The 19,274-nt window shown below is 39.2% G+C and overlaps 1 protein-coding gene across 2 annotated transcripts in view; it reads left to right on the top strand.

The window, feature by feature from the left end:
- The window catches only part of MAP3K13 (mitogen-activated protein kinase kinase kinase 13), a 208,253-nt gene that overhangs the window by 169,178 nt on the left and 19,801 nt on the right, over window positions 1-19,274 (top strand). For both annotated transcript variants that reach the window (XM_089671689.1, XM_089671681.1), the window contains 3 exons: window positions 1,419-1,577; window positions 7,188-7,296; window positions 13,117-13,226. In XM_089671689.1, coding sequence (XP_089527815.1) covers window positions 1,419-1,577; window positions 7,188-7,296; window positions 13,117-13,226 — 378 coding nt within the window. The remainder of the gene's footprint in view (window positions 1-1,418; window positions 1,578-7,187; window positions 7,297-13,116; window positions 13,227-19,274) is intronic.

Below are 19,274 nucleotides of genomic sequence, written 5' to 3'. Positions count from 1 at the left end.
TAAGGCAGTATAAACTGAAACATGTCAGCGGGATTGTCATGTTTGGAATCATATGCCATTTTAATGAATAAGCATTGGTAAGGATCTGGTGCTAAGTGCTAGTGTTTTTCTACACTTAGTATGATTTGGGCAGACAGGAGCCATTAATGAGCACCAGAGTTCCATGACAGCCCCATTAGAATGCAGAGGTGGAGAAGTATTTTCTCATTTGCTTCCATAGAATGACATGGCCACTATAACTATATAGTTTACAATAACTGATCAAAGGTATTCATTATTAAGGGTTATTTGGTTTTGCTTTGAAGATTCACTGCTTTTACATTCCTCTCTCTCTATACTCCTTTGTTGCTGCAACAGCATGCTTGCCCTTGTTGGCTTCACTGGATTGTCTTTTAACTTGTAAGATAAACAGCAATGGGAGAAAGGGAAGAAGTCCCACAATTCAAGAATCTATTAGGCTCCAAGCACACTGGGCGTTTTAATAACGCTGGTAACGTTAGCTGTATAAAGTCACGTTAAAAACCTGAGTTTTACAGCGTTGTTTTAGCGTTTAGCTGTGTTTTTTCACGTTTGCATTTATTTAGCAGTTTTGTTTGCTCAAAAAAGTTCAAAAATGCAGTTTTACCGCGTTTTCCAGCGTTTTTCAGCGTTAGAGCGTTTTTACAGCTAGAAAACTCCTCTAGAATCCCACTAGTTCTGTGTTTTTTTTTCCAGCCAAAGAACGTACCTGCCAAAAAATGTTGATTACAGTCTATGTGTGCATGGACACATTGGATAACATGCTGGGGAGTTTACTGGCTGTAGAAAAAAAACGCCAAAAGCCAAAAACAGCAGCTGTGAAAACTTCCAGTATGCATGAGGACTTTTTAGAGTGTTATACACTAAGGTCCACATGTATGAAGGGATGCTCGATCTGTATTTTCGTAGCAGAGGGATGATTCTCAAGCATAACATGTATGTCTCAGGAAACCAGCTTGTATAGTAATCATACTCTTTTATGGTGCACATTGTTTTCTGTAGAGGAGTTACATTATAAAGCATACCATTTTCTTACATGTCACAGAGCTATAGCAATGCTTCAGCTACACCCCACCCCCTTTTACTGACATGCTGCAGCAATCTGGGGCAAAAGGAAAGATTACCATTTTATACATGTGCCCAATGTATTCCAGTTTCTCTAATTTTAAAATAGTATTCTTTGCACATGTAGCTAGCCTTATGTAATAAAGTAGTGCAAAGTGCAGTGGTTATGTGCAAAGTGCAGCATTCAAGCAATCAGCTGCCATCTTTCAATTTGGAATTGTCTTTTTGCAAACTTTTTGACCACCTATTTAGAATTATACCTGTGTTCGGCTGCATCATTTTTATGTCCTTTGCACTTTGCTCGTGCCTTCAGTAACATATCTTTGGTGCTCCAGGTCTTTTGGAGTTTTGCTATGGGAACTATTGACTGGGGAGATCCCGTACAAGGATGTGGATTCATCAGCCATTATCTGGGGAGTGGGCAGCAACAGCCTGCATCTTCCAGTTCCTTCTACCTGCCCTGATGGCTTCAAAATCCTCATGAAGCAGACATGGTAAGAATGATTGTTATCGTACTACAAGGTTCATGTTGATATAGGTGAAACTAACAATTGTTAAGGTTTCTATGTTGTCAGAGTGGGTGTTCTTCATACAAATTATACCTCACTTCTACGTCACTTAGTCAGTGTTTCAGATAGGACATATCATAGTTATTTTTACATTTCACACAAGCTTACCCTTTTTTAACTCTGGGGATCCAGACTGTATTTATGCTTCATGCGGTAATAGGCACATATACAATGTGGCACTTTAAATTTCGCCAATTTAACATCCCACTGCCAATTGTGATGAAAAGAAAACTCCATGCACTCAAAAAAAAAAAAACATCCAAAATGTTAATCCACAATAAATATATGTTCAAAATGTAAACACTTGATAACATTATAGTCTTGCTGCATTGTAAATTAAATAAAGTAAAGCCCTTTCTTTATATACTTAATCCTCATTAAATTTGCATCTTCAAACCATGTGTCCCCTACATCTCAATGGGAAAAAAAATGCTTGTAAAACTTCCGTGGCTTCTGAACAGCGCTAAAAAAAAATAATTAACAAAAAGTGTGAAACCCTTTATTACAAAAAATATGTTAAAGTGCCAAATGAATCCACTCATTTGTACAGTATGTGAGCATCTGAAACATTTTGAGGGGAATTTACAAAGACTGGAGCAGACAGAATTAGGTGCAACTGTGCATGGCAAACCAATCAGCTTCTATCCTTCATTTTCAAAGATTAACTAACCAAGCTGAAATTAGATGCTTATTGGTTGTAATGCACAGCCGCTCCAGATTGTGTCTGCTCTGGTTTTAGTAAATCCCCCAGTTTATGCTCAGAGCCCAGGCAGAATTCTCTCATCTACGTTATCCTTTAAGCCTACACCCACTCGTACACCTTTAGGTGCTGCAACATTTTAGCTCATTGTTTAAAGGGTTAGTTCATCCATTCATTTTTGATGAAAAGGTGAACTAACACCCTACACCCTCCACACTCCCCCCAGTCTGCACTGTACTTACTTCCATAGGTGAATTCACACAGCCTGGTGCAACAATCCTGGGGTTTAAAAACTGAGCTGGTCTTCCTCTTCTTTTTCTAGGGATGTCAAGATGGATCAGAGCAGTTCTGATTGGTCAGCATTGGCACATGACTGCAATGACCAATCAGAACTGTTCTAATTCATGCTGGCATTCCTGGGAAAAGAAGAGGAAGAATAGTGTGGTTTTCAAATCCCAGGACCACTGAACTGGGCTGTGTGTATAGTGAAACTGTATCATCCACAGGAGTAAGTGCAGAGGGTGGGTGGGAAGGGTGTATAGGTGAACTGACCTTTTAAGTTCCACTTCCACTCTGATGTCACGAGACTCCACTAAAAAACAACAGACAGAGGGCATAAACGCTTTATTGTTAAAAAAAAAAAAAAAAAGGAAATGATATACTCACGAACACATAGTGTTGATAGGCATAGCAATAAGTCAAGATGTGACTTGTCAGATGTCCAACACTTGACTTTTAGCACAAGCATACCCTTCAGTGTCCAATATGGCTAATGCCTTTCGAGAAGCAGCCTTTTTCTTCAGGGCTCTGGAGAAGAAGGGTTGCCCCTCAATATGCATTAGCCTCATTGGAGCTGAAGGGTCTTCCCATGCTACAAGTCAACCGTTGGAAATCTGGCAACAGTCAAAACATGATTATTTGATATGCCTATAAACACTATGCATTTGTGAGTATATAACTTGCTTTTATTTATCAATAAAGTATGCTCTAGGCCAGTGCGCTCTCTGTCTGTTGTTTTTAGTGCTGCATGCGAAGGGACACTCAAAGTCCTAGGAGGGTGGCAAGGCATTACAGCACCAGACCGTAGGTTGGAACAGTGGATAACCTACCAAACTCTAGGCACCACAATTGAGCACATCATTATTTTACTGTCACAAGGCTGCAGCCCAATGTGTTTTGTCTCGCTTTTCTATAACTTTCTTGCTAGGCACACTGGAGGCCTGTATTTTGCATTCATGCTGCTCTAGGCACACATGGGTGATATTCCCATTCAAACAAGCTTCACGTTTTCCCAGCAGCCATGCACTATATTTCCTATTGTGAACAATAACCATAATGTGCTATTTGAAGCGGAATGTTTTATATACAGGGCTCTTATATTCCATAATTGTACAGCCTTGAAAGATACAGGAGGGGGCTACATGTTATTAGTCCACAGAGAGGCTTGTGGCTTTTTCACTATATCCCCCCCTCCCCACCCCTCCCTGTCCCCTTTGTATTTCTGCTGGATACAACTCTTTGTTCATGCAAGTGTAGTTTCCCTCTGCAATCAAAGGCATGTTAAAAGAGGTAGCAAAAAAAAAAGATGTATTGTGCCCTCAGTTTTTCATGTTGTTTTCTATTTTAGTTTATGTAGTTATAAAGTCATAAACCCATAACCAGTTTGTTTAATTCATTTTACATGTGTTTAAATGCATTTACTTGCATTTACATGCATATTTATGCATTAACATCACAGAACATTTAATATCAGCTGACATAAGTTTCCTACAAATTTTGCTTTTAAGTAAAATGCAGATAAACATATTGCACAAAGTCACTCATCATGTCTACGATAAGAAGTAAAAACAGTAAGAACTATAAAGTGACAATAGAATATAATTTTCTAAAGGAGTAGAGGCTGAACAGCAAAGTGCATATTTAAGAGGCAGAGTGTATGTTCACTTAGATTAGGTAAAGCGGTATCCACTTTGAACATCCAGTCATATGCAAAGGAAATGACAAAACATGTAGTTTGCAGATTACTGGATTATTAAAGTAAACTCCACTTCACCTTATTCACAAATCTACAGCAACATTCTAGGAAAAACATTAATTTTCCTGAAGGAACAGCCTATTTTAGTAAATTGTTTTCGTAAAACTAAGTCCTTGCAAGACTTCACCCTATACAAATCTGCCCCTCTAAAAAAGCCTTGTTTGCCACTTTCATTAACACCCTTTTGTGATGAAATCCTCACTGTCCAGCCATCTCCCCCAAGCTACATACCATGTCCACCACCACATTCATTCCTTTCCTCTTTTGAACCTGTTACCATTGAGGAAATAGCTACACTTCTTTCTGATGCTCACCTTACCACCTGTCCCTTGGAACCAATTTTCTCACAACTAAATAGGTCACCAACCTGCTCTATTCTACACTCTTCAACTCATATCTTCAATCTCTCCCTGTCTACTGGCATTTTCCCCACTGCTCTCACACGTTCACTGGTCATCCTCATACTTAATAAACATCCTCATTCACCCCCACCATTTTGAAAAACATAAGATTTATCTTCCTGCTCCTGCCTTCCTTCAAACGTCTTGAACGCCTTGTCTAAGCTGCTTGCTCAGTGATAACAACCTTCTCAACCCCTTAAAGTCTTGTTTCTACCTGCAACATTCCATTAAGACTACCCTCCTAGAATTAATTGGTCACTACTCCATACTCATACAGTACTCTTTACCTTTCAACTGCCTTTGGTACAATGATCACCTGCTCCTCCTCACAAAACTCCACTTATTGGCTTCCATGACATTGCTCTTACCTGGTTCTCCTACTGCCTATCTCAGTGCACCCTTAGTCTCACCTAAACTCTATCTCCACATCTCCTCTTTCTCTTACCATTGGAGTCCCCCAAGGCTTCCACCACTTCTATCTCTATTCCTGAGTTCACCCCTTTAATCTCATTGCGTATTACTAATTTAATGACTGACATAGCATGGACGTCACAAACACTTCCTCAAATTTAATCATTCAAAAACCAAGCTCAGAATATCCCCACCCCGCTCCAGGATTCCCTTCCCAAGACTTTAAAATCAAGACCAACAGCAAAACCTTCAGTCCCTCAATTAAAGCAAAGGTGCTAGATGTAATCCTAGACTCTGACCTCTCCTTTGTGCCCTACATCCAATCACTGACCAAATCTTTCCTTCTTAAGCTCCATAACATTTTCAAAATATTTCCCTTATTAGCTAAGGACACCACAAGGCTACTACTCACTGGTTATCTCCTGCCTTGACCATGAAACCCCCTTTTAGTTGGTCTACATTTAGGGGGTATCCCCCCTTCAGTGTACCTTATTAACTGATCTGTGGCTGCTGCCCCTCCTTGCCAGTCTCTCCAATGCTTCTGCTACCCCAACATATAAAACAACACACAAAGTCATCCACAACTCTGCACCCAGCTAGATCACCAGCATCATCTCAAAATATTACCCAGACTGTCTACTCCACTTGTCCAAAGACCTCCTGGTCTCTAGCTCCCTCTTTATCTCCTCACATGGTTACTTCCACAACCTCTCCAGAGCCTCTTCCATCCTCTGAAACCCACTACCCCAGTAAGTCTGGCTATCTCCTACTCTGCCTGTAGGCGATTGCTGAAAACTCATCTCTTCAGGGAAGCCTATCCAGCTGCCACTTAGACACTTGCCTCTTCCTTTAAGATCGAAAACTCCCTCAAACAGGACTCTATGAATCCTTGTGTATCAAATTGTATTGTAACTGTTCTGTGCCCATTCAATTTATAAATGTCTGCACAAACTGTTGGCACTATAAAAAACCTGAATAATAATAATAATAATATATAAATCATAACAATGATATCAACCCATAACCCAAATAGAGCAGCTACACCTGGAAGGTTGCTTACACTAAATGATCAACAATGTTTCAGGTATAAATGGAGACAGTAACCAATTGACATTATTGCACAAGAAAGTGAGAACTAAAGTGGAGTTGCACCATTATCTTCCAGTCCCAAAAGTGACTTATGACAAATGTGGCACTCCTCGTGTTGCCTTGCATTAAACTTTTAATACTTGTTTAATTCATGAAATAGATTTGAGTATAAATCAGACAGCATATGCCACACATTCTTGCCCTTCTCAAACATTTACATTTATTTACAGTAACTATCTCAACTAATCAATTCAGCACCTTAATTCTAAACATTACTCCTCTATGCACAGAGATGCATTAATTATACATCCTTTTAACATAAATTACATAAGCAGTAGCAAGCACTGAATATATATATATATATATATATATATATATATATATATATAAAAATATATATATATATATATATATATATATATATAAATTTAAAACAGAAAATGTTAATTACAGATTATTACACCAGTGATGTGCTGTTGATTTCTGATCGAAGTTTCTATTGTTAAGCTCAGTTTTTAAAGGATCAGCAGACATGAAATATTTTACATTCTTCCACATTTATATCTTTGTGCGTTTGTTTTCCCTGAATAGAAATTGAATAATAAAATAGCTGCAGTCATCAAAGAGATTATCCTGTTTAAAAAAATCCTTAGCTGCTGTCCCCAATTCGCCTGTCACTTCCTTTGTGGCAAACTGAATCACATTTCGGTGCAGTTAAACGAGAGTCGGAACATAACACATTGAACTCTAATATTAAGATGATCAACAACAGATTCACAACAAACATTTCTGCATTCAGTATTGAACAGTAATCCTGGATTTTGTACTGACATGTTAGGAGTTGTGGAATAGCTTCATTGTTAGTATGATGCAAATTAATCAAGGATTTACATTTTTAGGCAAAGCAAGCCCAGAAACCGGCCATCATTCAGGCAGATTCTTATGCACCTGGACATTGCTTCAGCTGACGTCCTAGGAACTCCACAAGAAACGTATTTTAAATCACAGGTATCTCTCCTTGAAGCAACTGTATTTTCTGTATTTATTGAGACTTAAAATTCTGTAAATCTGTAAATATCCTATTTATGTCTGGTCCACTGTCTGTATTTTCTGTGTAATCTGTTATCTGCCATATATGGATATTCTTAGGCCGCAAATACAAATCTTACTTTTAATCACATTGCTGTAAAATCTGAGATTTTAAACGATAAGTTCACCAATTTGAAAAAAAATAATAAATGCACTTATTTTTGCAGGAAAAACGTGCATTATTTTTTTTCACAGGATCCTGCAGAGCATTGCACCCTTGATCAGTGGACCGCAGGTACAATGTCAGGCTTCTGCACACATTGCCTGTGGCTCTGTTGCCCATACCTCTGTATGGGATTGGTGTGAATGGACAACGAGCACCCTGATCAGAATGCTTGCAATCCATTTAGAACTTCAAACTGTCTGCCTCAGTAGTGGATTGATCAATGTGAATGAATTATGTGGCTGTGTGGGTTAAGCCGCACTGTTTTCAAAATGTGAGAGCAAGTGTGGGAAGAAAATCCCCTGCCACCTGCCACAGTGAAGGGGGTGGGGTTAGGGGTGCAGGGGAAGATCTAGAGCATGTCACACGTGAAATCCTAAATATGGTTGTAATGTATTACATGCTCCAGAAAGTGAACTTAGCCTTTACCCCCGGTCACATCAAAGCCGATTTTGAAATCGTGACTTTTTGTGAAATCGCACGATTTCAAAATCGAGTGACCTGCCGATTTCATTGCAATTTGCAAGACATCTGACACAGATGTCTATGCAAATCGCAACAAACCAAGCTGTCCAGACAAAGTAGCAGCTAGGGTGTTGAGACAAACCATTTATTACTGACAGATGTGCTTATAATGATCAGCTGTTATTCATTTATGTAAGACCTTTATCTCAAAAGGAAAAAAAAACTATTTGCTGTAATATCTTATAAAGTGTCAGCTTCAATTTGCAAGGCCATTTAAATCTGCTAGTCTATCACTAGCCTCTCCCCAGAATGACAAGGCTACTGTCCAAAGGTGTCTGCTTTAATACATCTTCCAGAATGCAGACACCCTAAGACATGAAGTGTGTTACTGGCCAGATCATTGCATTAAAATACATAAATGTATAGAGTGACTATAGGTGCAGGCACTCTTGAGAGGTTGGATAAGGGTCTTAAGATCAGTAACGTGACAATCTGTAGAAATATCATAGTCACATATAAGATTCATCTGTCATGTTTGTATATTAGCAATCTTTCCTTTATGCAGTACATGCACTACTTCATGTGGCATATATGGAATTACCCTATTTCCTTTACTTACTGTGGGCCTTTTGAACATAGCTGTTGGAATGTCTGTGCACATCCAACCAAACACTGTAGATACCGACATAAAATTGAGGAGTTGAATGGTTGCTGGTTGCAGCTAACCTTCTGTCAGGTAATATTGATCACTAGGTCCTATGTGTGTAAAGTACAGTACTCAAAACAAGTGTAAAACTGTGACAATAAATAAGATATAGTACTGTTGTGCTTAGGAATAGATATTCATGCAACTTTGATAAGTATACGCTGCAGTCCTAATTTGTGAACCAAGAACACAAAAACAAAATACAATATGGACCGTGCATAAAATAAGTGCATTAAATGTGACAATACATGAGTAATATTGTTTCACATATGCAAAGTGAATAATTGTAACATTCAGTCCCAATACAGAAAAATAAAATGTCCAGGTGTTGACAGTATGGGTACCTATCTATATATAAATATAGTATGGAGTTGAAGATCGACCCTAAATCCCCCTTAAGGGGGAACTCCAACTATACAATGGATAAAACTAAACTGGTTTTAGTGTTACTAATAAGTACTCTTGGGATTTGATATCAGACCAAAACCCCCCATACAGTAATGGCCTTAAAGGGGAACTCTGAATATATTATTAAAAAAGGCATGGTGCCATTCTTACCATCACGCATTGAGCTAGTCCCAAACCAGGCGCTTAAGACCAACCTAGAGATAGGTGGTCCACGGCTGACGGTGAGTGCACATGCATATGGAGCACCGGTTGAGCACAGAGGAGCACCTGTCATTTTTTGCACAAAGTTCACCAATTAGTATTCAACACCTGGGCACTTTACTCTTCCGTATTGGAACTGAATGTTACAATTATTCACTTTGCATATGTAAAGAAATATTACTCATGTATTGTCAAGTGTAAAACTGGTCTTACATGAAGCTTTGATTAATTAGAATCTTCTTGCACTTTGCTGACACCCACTGTGTTGTGCTTTTTGTAGGAATTTCTCATGGGTAGTGGTTTATAGCCAGATAAATTAATAGTATGAGAATCTTTGTGCAGGGTTCAGAAGCATACAGTTTGGTAGAGATACTTGGAAATATTGGGAGGAATTTACTAAAACTGGAGCACAAAGAATCTGGTGTAACTGTGCAACCAATTGGCTTCCAGGTTTTATTGTCAAAGCTTAATGGAACAAGCTGAAGTTAGAAGCTAATTGGTTACTAAGTACAGCTGCACCAGATTCTGTGTGTTCCACATTAAAGCCTGGTACACACGTAAGTTTTTTTTGTGCAAAAAAAAAAAACTGGAGGAGCTTGCAGGAGATCTATGTACTAACAATGCAATGTTAGTACAGCGATCTCCCTGCTGAGCTATTGTGTTCTGACAAGGGAATTGCGCCCCCCCCTGACCAGAACGCACCAGTCAGCCAATGGCTGAGAGCACTGATCAGATGCTGATTGGCTGGTAGTTTTCTTGCAAGATCGTTCGACAGAAGCTGGCCAAAAGATCAGCTTCTGTCAAACAAGGACCCGTACACACGGGCTGAATGTTGGCCGGTATTGGCCTGTGTGTACGGGGCTTTAGTAAATCCCCCCTATCGATTGTTATCCTGGAAAATATCAACTAATGAAATGCAAACTCTATCTAAAAAATATGGCAGCTGTGCTGACACTGAATTTCAATGTAGTTGATCGAATAAAAGTCAGATGTATATAATACAGTGCAACCAGATTGACTGGGCTTATTATAGTGCTTAAGCAAGATACCACAGCCTCTTATTATATGATTCCTTGCTGTACAGCCTCATTCTCCTGTTGTAGCATATATGGTTGAGGTTGCATAGACAAATTGTATCTTGTGTGGTCCCATACATCTGAAGCTGTTTGTATAGCTTATAACATAGTGAGCAAATGACCACGTTTTATACAAAATAATACAATTCAATGTGCTTTAGCTGCTTTGGATCAGGTGTGGAAGCATAGCAATTCATCCATTCTTTTGTGCTGAATCCAGGCTCCTGCAGCCCCCAGGTGAGTCAGTGTGCGTCTTGAACGGTACAGATAATACGAGAGCTGATGCTGCCTCCTCATGGTGCACATGACTCAGACGTTTTCAGCATCAGCCAAAAATAGCCCTTTCTTCTGCTCTGATGACGGCTGAAGTGGCTACAGCATTCGTGAGCATATTATGCTTCTCTTGTATTGTTAGCTCCTCTAAAAGGGCTTTAATAGCTTTTGTAGAGCTGAAGTACTTCAGTTTCCACAGCCTCCCATCTTTCTCCCATTCTTTTACCACTTTAGTAATCTAGTGTGTCAGAATATCTAAAGACACTCGGTTGCCTACAGTCAAATCCTCTGTCCATTACTTGTCCTGTGTTCGTTCATTATTTGATACAAATACTTTAGTTCCTGCGTAAAACATGTATAGAATTACCAAATGGAGCGCAGGGGTTTATCTTGAGCTTGCTTTCATTTAATTAGCATAGTGTTTCTAATGCAAAACGCATGTTGTATATTAGCCAGTAGCTGCTATTACACATTGGTGGTGGGTCCAGGGTATAGGTTGCATTTCAGAACCATCCACATCTCTCCCTCCTCAGCAGTTTTGGATAAACAGGAGTTGAATGCAGATTATGATAGATGTCTATATCATATCTCAAAAGAGGAATACAGAAATTAAGCAATTTTTGATAGATGCAGAAGAGTTATCTGATTCCCTACATTTATTAGGGACTCTAGTGGTAAGATCTCTGTACTTGTGTTCCCAGTTCTGCAGTCCTACTATAGCTTTTACAAAGTCCTACTATTTCTGTTGGAATTTCCATTTTTTTATTATTGAAAATTTTATTGAAGAATTCTGAGCACCTCAAGGTTGGATGGAACATCAAAATATTCCATCTTGGCGGGTGTGAGCAGAGCCAGGAGCTCTTTGGTTGAGTTTTTACCACTATATCCCTAAAGATATGTATTGGAGTTGATTTAAAGGCAAATAGACTGTTCATTTTGCAAGGGAATTTTCCCCAGAGCTTAGAGAATGAAGTGAAGCTCTGCTGACTTCCATCATCCAATCATGTGCAATCAAGTGTTTATTTTCCTTACATGTGATTGAGTATTCTTTGCAAAATGAAATATCACTACATTCACTAAGCTCTGTGCAAAATTCCCTTGCAAATGCACCTTAGATAGTACACCCCTTGAGGGTTAGGGACTGATGTGAATGTACAATATATATATATATATGTAAAGCGCTGCGTAAATTGACGGCGCTATATAAGCACCTGAGATAAATAAATAAAAAATAAATTAAAAAAAACTTCCCCTGCAAAGTGAAGAGACCCCCATTAAGTCAGTTCACCCATTTAGTTTTGTAATCCATGCACCCCTGGCAGGTATCACAGACAGGGTGGTGACTTTATTTTTCTCTATGTGGTGATCAACCTGCCCTTAGTCTGTGATTGGACAGTGAAGGTAGTCTTTACTCAGCTCTGTCCTTCAGAAAAAACATTCAAATTGTGAACTGATTGCAAAGTGATAGAGTTCTGGCTTATTGCTGCCCCTCCCTCTATCACCCTGAGGGTTGCTGCACAGAGGAATACAGGAGGTTTCTATTAGGTCAAAGTCCACACAATAGTAAGCACATTTGTTTCACTACCACATCATTTGTGGAATTGAACCTAACTCCTAAAAACTGTGAGTAGACCCCATAAGGCATATGCAGCTCAGTGTGCGCTGCCAGCACTCCGGCTGTGCCTGAATGAGTGACTCCTGTGCACATGCATATGATGATGTCATCCCAAACCAGCTAATCAGGAGGCCAAAAACCTGGAACCTGAAAGTATCTGAAGATATGACAGTAGCCAGTGAGTGATATAACCACCACAGGTGGAGGCAAGTATTTTGAGTGGTTTAGTTCTGCTTTAAGCATGTAGTAGTCAGTCACAGCTTGATAGAAGGCAAAATGGTTGGAACCAAGGATTCATTCACACTTGTGCATCTTGTCATGAGACTTTGAACATCAAAGTCACATGACAAGTTGCAACCCATTCTATTCAATGGCACCGGTTCGAGTTGGTGCAACTTAAAGTCACAGCAACTTTGAAAAGGTGCTTGCACTACTTTGGTGTGACCTTTGATGTGACTGTGGCCCAGAAAATGTAAAGTTGGATCAAAGTTGCATCAAAGTCGTGCTTCAAAGTTGCACTGGAAATTGATAATGTGAATGGAGCCTAAGAGAGCAAAGACAGGAGGACTGTCCACTGCTGAACCGGAGTTCCTAATAACGTTTTGAACATAAACATTTAGTTTCATTTGAATTAGTACTAATCTTCATGAAGTTGAAATATCTTCTTGCGCCTTTTTCAGTCCAAAAAAGGTGGCCTGGTGATGATAGTACATTGCTATTTAATTGGACTCTGAAACATCAGTGGATGTGACTGCAGAATATTTGCTTCTAATGATTGTATTCGCAGCTACTCTTAAAATACTCCTTACTGTGTTTTTTGTCTGTCCTTTAGGCTGAGTGGAGGGAGGAAGTAAAAAAACATTTTGAAAAGATTAAAAGTGAGGGGACCTGCATCCACCGTCTGGATGAGGAACTGATCCGCAGACGGAGAGAAGAGCTACGGTGAGATCTCCTACATACATTTTATGGGGGTTACCTTTTTCAGAAAGCATGTATAATGTTTCAGTGCAAATTGTGGCTGGTATGGGTAACTTTGCTTTGCAAGAAAAGCTGGTTATATACTACTAGATTTTCAAAGGATCATCTGTACAAAAATTTGTATGAAAGTTCTTAGTGACGGCCTGACAAAAGTATGCAATACTTTATTTGCTTTTAACATTCAATTTTGGAACAAATGGACCTGCCAAACAAAGACTACATACATTGTTAGAAATTTGTTCATTCGAGAAAAGTTTACACTCTGCTCCATTAAATTTTCTTGTCACTGTGGTCAAAAACTATTGTCGATTTGTTTTTTTTTTTTATAAATATTTATTGATTTTCAATCCATATACAAGTCATTTCAACATATCTATTAAAATATTTATCAAAAACATATTTTCTCCTTATAAAATTTATTCCTATATATGGCTTTCTTTTCATACCACCCCCCCCTCCCAAATACCCCCCCCCCCTCCTTCTCCCCGTCCCCTCCCTTCCCTCCCTCACCTTCCCACGCTCCATATTCTCTCTTCTCTCATTTACTCCATATGATTCTGTTATTCTTAAATCCAATTCTAAACCGACTACCCGGGACCTTATCTCTTCACCTTTTTCGCCATTTCTTTATATTCTCCCCATCCTTTCCATTTTTTATTGTACATCTCCAACTTATCCTCGTGCATATAATACAATCTTTCTGTCCCAGAAATCTGGTTTACTCTACCCATCCAGTCTTCCTCAGTTGGCACCTCTCTTTTCTTCCAGTACCTGGGTATCAAGCTCTTTGCTGCGGTTAAGTAGTACCATATCCCTGACCTCTTATATACTTTCACTGGGAGTTCTGAGATATGGAGGAGGCATAATTCTGGGTCTAATCCTATATTGATTTTAGTAATCTTCCCTATCAAGTAAACTATCCTTCGCCAGAACACCTGTATTTCTGGACACTCCCACCACATATGATACCACGTGCCCACCTCTCCACAATCTCTCCAACACATCTGTGAAATTTCCGTATTCATCTTGTGCTCCAGGTAAGGGGTAATGTGCCATCTATTCAAACATTTATAATTTATTTCCACTTCTCTCATACTAATATTTTCGTGAATTAATGTGAACATCTTCTTCTTCTCCTCCTCCTCTATTTTTCTTCCCATATCTCTTTCCCATTTCTCTATGTGCATTAATTTTGTGTGTGTATCAAGTTCCATTAATATCTTATATATTTTTGCCGTTCCGTGTCTACCATTTCCCCGTGACTCAAAAATTCTCTCAAATGGATTCCAATCTTTTCTAGTTCTTATAGGTTTTGGAAGGCTTTCAAAAAAGTTCTTCAGTTGGTAATATCTTAATCTATCCATCTTATTAAAGACTTCACCCTTTCTTTCCTCCATATCCTTATATGACCCAATTTCCTCTCCTACCATTATATCTCTCAATTGCGCCTCCTGTTTTATAATCCATTTCCCTGCTATGCTATCTTTACCCGGGATGAAATATTTTGTGTTCCTAAGTGGTATTAGTTGTGAATTAAAAACCCACCCCTTTTGTCTATGTAATAAATCCCATTCTTTTAAAACAATAAAAGTGTACGTGCTTGTGCTCTCCTCTAATTCTCTGTATTGTGCAGGCACCCAGATACTATTACTCAAACTTATTCCACTCAGTGTTTTCTCAATTTTGACCCAACTTTTCTCCGGATTATGAATTCAATCGAAGATTCTTGCAATAATCCCCGCTTTGTAATATCTCCTAAAATCTGGTACCCCCAGTCCTCCTCTTTCTTTACTTCTAGTTAACGTTTCATACCCTATTCTAGGCTTTTTATTCCTCCATATACATTTTATTATCATTTTCTTCAGTTCTTTAAAATATGCCTCTGGGAGTTTGATTGGGATCATTTGAAATTTATATAATACTTTGGGGACAATTACCATCTTTATCAAATTTATACGACCTATCCACGATGGATTTCCATTTCCCACCCTCCTCAGCTCCTCCTTAATTTCATTTAATAATTTTATATAATTGGCTTTATAAAGGTTTTTATTTGAGGTTGATAATTTTATTCCTAGATATTTTAATTCTTTGTCTCTCCAAAGGAAAGGGAATTCCTCTTGTAGTCTTTCTTTTTCACTGTTTTTGAGATTTATGTTTAAGATTTCGGTCTTTGTCGGATTAATTTTCAGGTTCGACAGGTCTCCATACTCCCTCAATGCTTTCATTAAATTTGGAAGTGATGTTCTAGGGTTTCCAACATAAAACATCAGGTCGTCCGCATAGGCCACTACCTTGTGTTCTCTATCACCTATCTTTATTCCTTTTATGTCTATGTTCTTTCTAATCATGGACAGTAAGGGCTCCAGTGACAACACGTATAGCAGTGGGGACAATGGGCATCCCTGTCTTGTACCATTTGACATCTTAAAGTACTCTGATCTTCCTCCATTTACCATTATGGTAGCGGTAGGCCCTCTATACAACTCTCCAATCCACCCTCTCATTCTATCTCCCACTCCCAACGCTTCCAGAGTGTCAATCATAAAACCCCAACTCACTCTGTCGAATGCCTTCTCAGCATCTATCGACATCAGTATCATTGGGGTTTTCCCTTTTTTGCCCTCCTGTATAAGCAACAGTGATCTCAGAGCATTATCTCTACCCTCTCTTCCCGAGACAAACCCCACCTGGTCTCCATGTACCCACTCCGGCATCAGCTCTTTCAGTCTATTTGCCAGAACCTTTGCATATATTTTCGTGTCTACATTCAGCAGCGCTATGGGACGATAACTCGCACATTGTGAGGGATCTTTATCTTCTTTCTGCATCAATACTATATTCGCCTGTAAAGACTCTCCCCTTATCTTCATCCCGTTCCCCAAGGCGTTCATATAAATCTTCATTTTGGGAATTAAAAGCTCTTTATATTTTTTATAGTATTTGGCCGTATATCCATCCGGACCTGGGCTTTTCCCTCCCGCCATGCTTTCTAATGCTAATTTTATTTCCTCTGTGGTTATTTCTGCCTCTAGAGAGTTCAGTTGTGTTTCTCTTAATTTCGGTAGGCCTGCCTCCTCTAGGTATGTCTTTCTTTTCTCTCTATTTACTGTTTCCGTTTTCCTGAACGTATCCTGAGGTATGATATTATACAACTCATTATAGTACTCTTTAAATATTCTAGCAATATCCTTGGTTGAGTGTACAAATTCCCCCTTGGGGTTTCTTATTTTCTCAATATAATTTCTATTTTTCTTCTTTCTTAAAGTTCTCATTAAATACTTTCCCAGCCTATCTCCCCATCTATACCTTTCACTTGTTATTTTATTAAAGACTCTTCTTTTTTCCTCCTCCATTACATTCTCTAATTCTTCTTTCTTCTTTATTAACCTCTGCATTATCTCCTTAGTTCTTTCCCTTTTATGCACCTGTTCAAGATCATATATTTCATTTAATAATCTATCTTTTCTCTCCTTTCTTTTTTCTTTTTTGCCCCCATTGCAATAAGTAGGCCTCTGATGTAAGCTTTATGTGCTTCCCACACCGTTGCAACCGGTGTGGGAAGCATCAAAAAACCATTCAATTTCTCTCTCAATTCTTTGACCAATCTCTTCCTCCATGAGAAGTGCCTCATTCAACCGCCATACATAACCTTCTCTCCCTTCTCTACCCCATCTTAACTTCATAGCAACTGGGGCATGATCCGACAGGGTGCTTCCTTCAATTTTTACTTCTACCACCGACTCTATCACTCGATGTTCTACTAATATGTAATCTAATCTAGAATAAGTCTCATGTACGTGCGAAAAGAAAGTATAGTCTCTCTCCTTCATATTCCTAATTCTCCAGATGTCCACCAACTGACACTCATGCATCAATTTCTTTAACATTCTCAAGGATTTGCTTTCTTCCCTCCTCACAGAGGAAGTGGTATCTATCCGTGGGTCCATGCAGATGTTAAAGTCTCCCGCTACTATCATACACCCACTTTTAAAATCCATCAATCTCTTCAGCACTTCTCTCATAAACCTCTCTGGTCTCTTATTTGGGCTGTATATATTTGCTATTGTACACTCAATTCCCTGAAGTTTACCTCTCAAAAATAAAAACCTCCCCTCCGGATCCGTTAATCTCTCCTCCACCTCGAACTTTATATTCTTTGCGAAGCCTATAGCAACTCCTTTTACTCTTTTAGTTGGTGAATCCGCATAGAACCATGTTGGAAAATGTCTAGTCTTCAGTCTAACCTTCGACTCTATCTCTAGATGTGTTTCCTGCAAGAATACCACTGAGGATTTTCTATGTTGAAGTTCTTTAAATAACCTGAATCTCTTTCCTGGGCAGCTTAACCCTTTTACATTATAGGTTATATATTGGATTTCTTCCATCTTACTCTTTTCCTACCGTCTCCCTCTTCCTCCTTCCCTTCCTCTTTCTTATTCCTATAGAGCGTTTTTATCCCTCTACCCTTTTCTCTCTCCCTCCCCCTCCTCCCTTCTCCCAGTACTCCCCCCATTCCCTTTCCTCTCCCTCCCCTCCCTCCCCCTCCCACACCACCTCTCCCCGCCTCCCTCCCCCCTCTTTTTAGGCCTTTACTTTGCCTAACCGTCATTTGTGGAAGTAGCATCCACCTTTGACTTAAACCTTAGGGCTTTACTCTTCCCATGGACAGGCTCCCCTCCATCCAGGTCCCCCCCTTGACCCCCTCTCCACTCATCTTTCTATAGGAGGAAAAAGGAGTCAAGATGGAGGGATAAGGGGAAGAAAAAAAAAAAAGGGGCGACGAAATGGGAGCAAGAAGAAAGAGAGAAAAAAAAAAAAAACACTTCTCTCCCCTTCACTCTCCCTCTCCGCCCCTCCCCCTCTCCCCCATCCGTCTCCACCCCTCCCCTCCTTCTACTCTTTCTTCCCCAAATTCTTCTTCCCAACCCCTTATTTCAATTTTCTGCATTTCAAGTCTATTGCAAAAGTTTCTCAAGTCCTCTGGGAACCTCAAATGGGCTGTTATTCCATTTTTCCATCCTATTAAACACTCCGGAACTCCCCATCTATATTGCACCTTCTGTTTTTTCATCTGCTCCAGCAAAGGCCTCAGAACTCTCCTCCTCCGGAGAGTCTCTGATGACAAGTCCGCATATATTTGAATATCCATTTCTCCATACTTTATTACTGGTTTTCCCTTAGTGTTCCTCCAGATTTTTTCCCTTTGTTGTAATTCATAAAATTTTACAAGTATGTCTCTCGGCCTGTCTTTCTCATGATTCCCCTGGAGTTTCCCGTTTCTAGAGATTCCTTCTATATTAGTCCTTTCCATTTCAGAGTTTCCCATTATAAAGTTCAGTATTTTGCAGACCATCTCTTCTAGTATTTCTCCTTTTAAACTTTCCGATACCCCTCTTATCCTTATATTTCTCCTTCTTTCTCTATTTTCTTGAATTTCCGCCTTATACTGCAATTTTTCCTGAGCTTTTTCCATATTAATTATCTTCTTCTCTAATTCGGAAATAATCTGGGTCTGGTTTTTAACTTTCTGCTCCGTTTCTTCCACTCTTAACAACAACTGCCCCAGATCATTCCGAATTTTTACCATTTCTTGCTTTATTGTTCTCTCCAGATCTTTGAACATTTCTGTCATCTCTCTTTTATTTGGGATTTTGTAATTCTGTTTCTGTCTCTGATATTTGTTGATTACTGATATCCAGTCCCATTGACTGTTTAGGACTATTTTGCATACTTAAATCAGACTCTCCTTTGTCTTCTCTGCTCTGGGGCCTTTCTGGGGTCACATTTCTCTGGGATGTGTACTTTTTAATTGTCCCCGTTTGTGTCCCTTTAGGCCCGGTTCCTTTGGACTTTTATTTTTCATTTCTTGTGTAACCTTTATTTCTCTTATAGACTTATACTTTGCAAAACGAAGAAATTAATGAGGTGTAGAGATAGAATTCCCAGCTTTGTCTTCCCATCCTTCTGTATGCCTTTGCCTGTGCCTTGCGTTTATCTCCTTATTTTTTA

The sequence above is a fragment of the Staurois parvus genome, unplaced genomic scaffold, assembly GCF_062004578.1.
Source record: "Staurois parvus isolate SC_StPar_1 unplaced genomic scaffold, SC_StPar_1.0 ptg000011l, whole genome shotgun sequence".
Taxonomy (NCBI): Eukaryota; Metazoa; Chordata; class Amphibia; order Anura; family Ranidae; genus Staurois; species Staurois parvus.
This window is presented reverse-complemented; position numbering and strand designations above follow the sequence as displayed.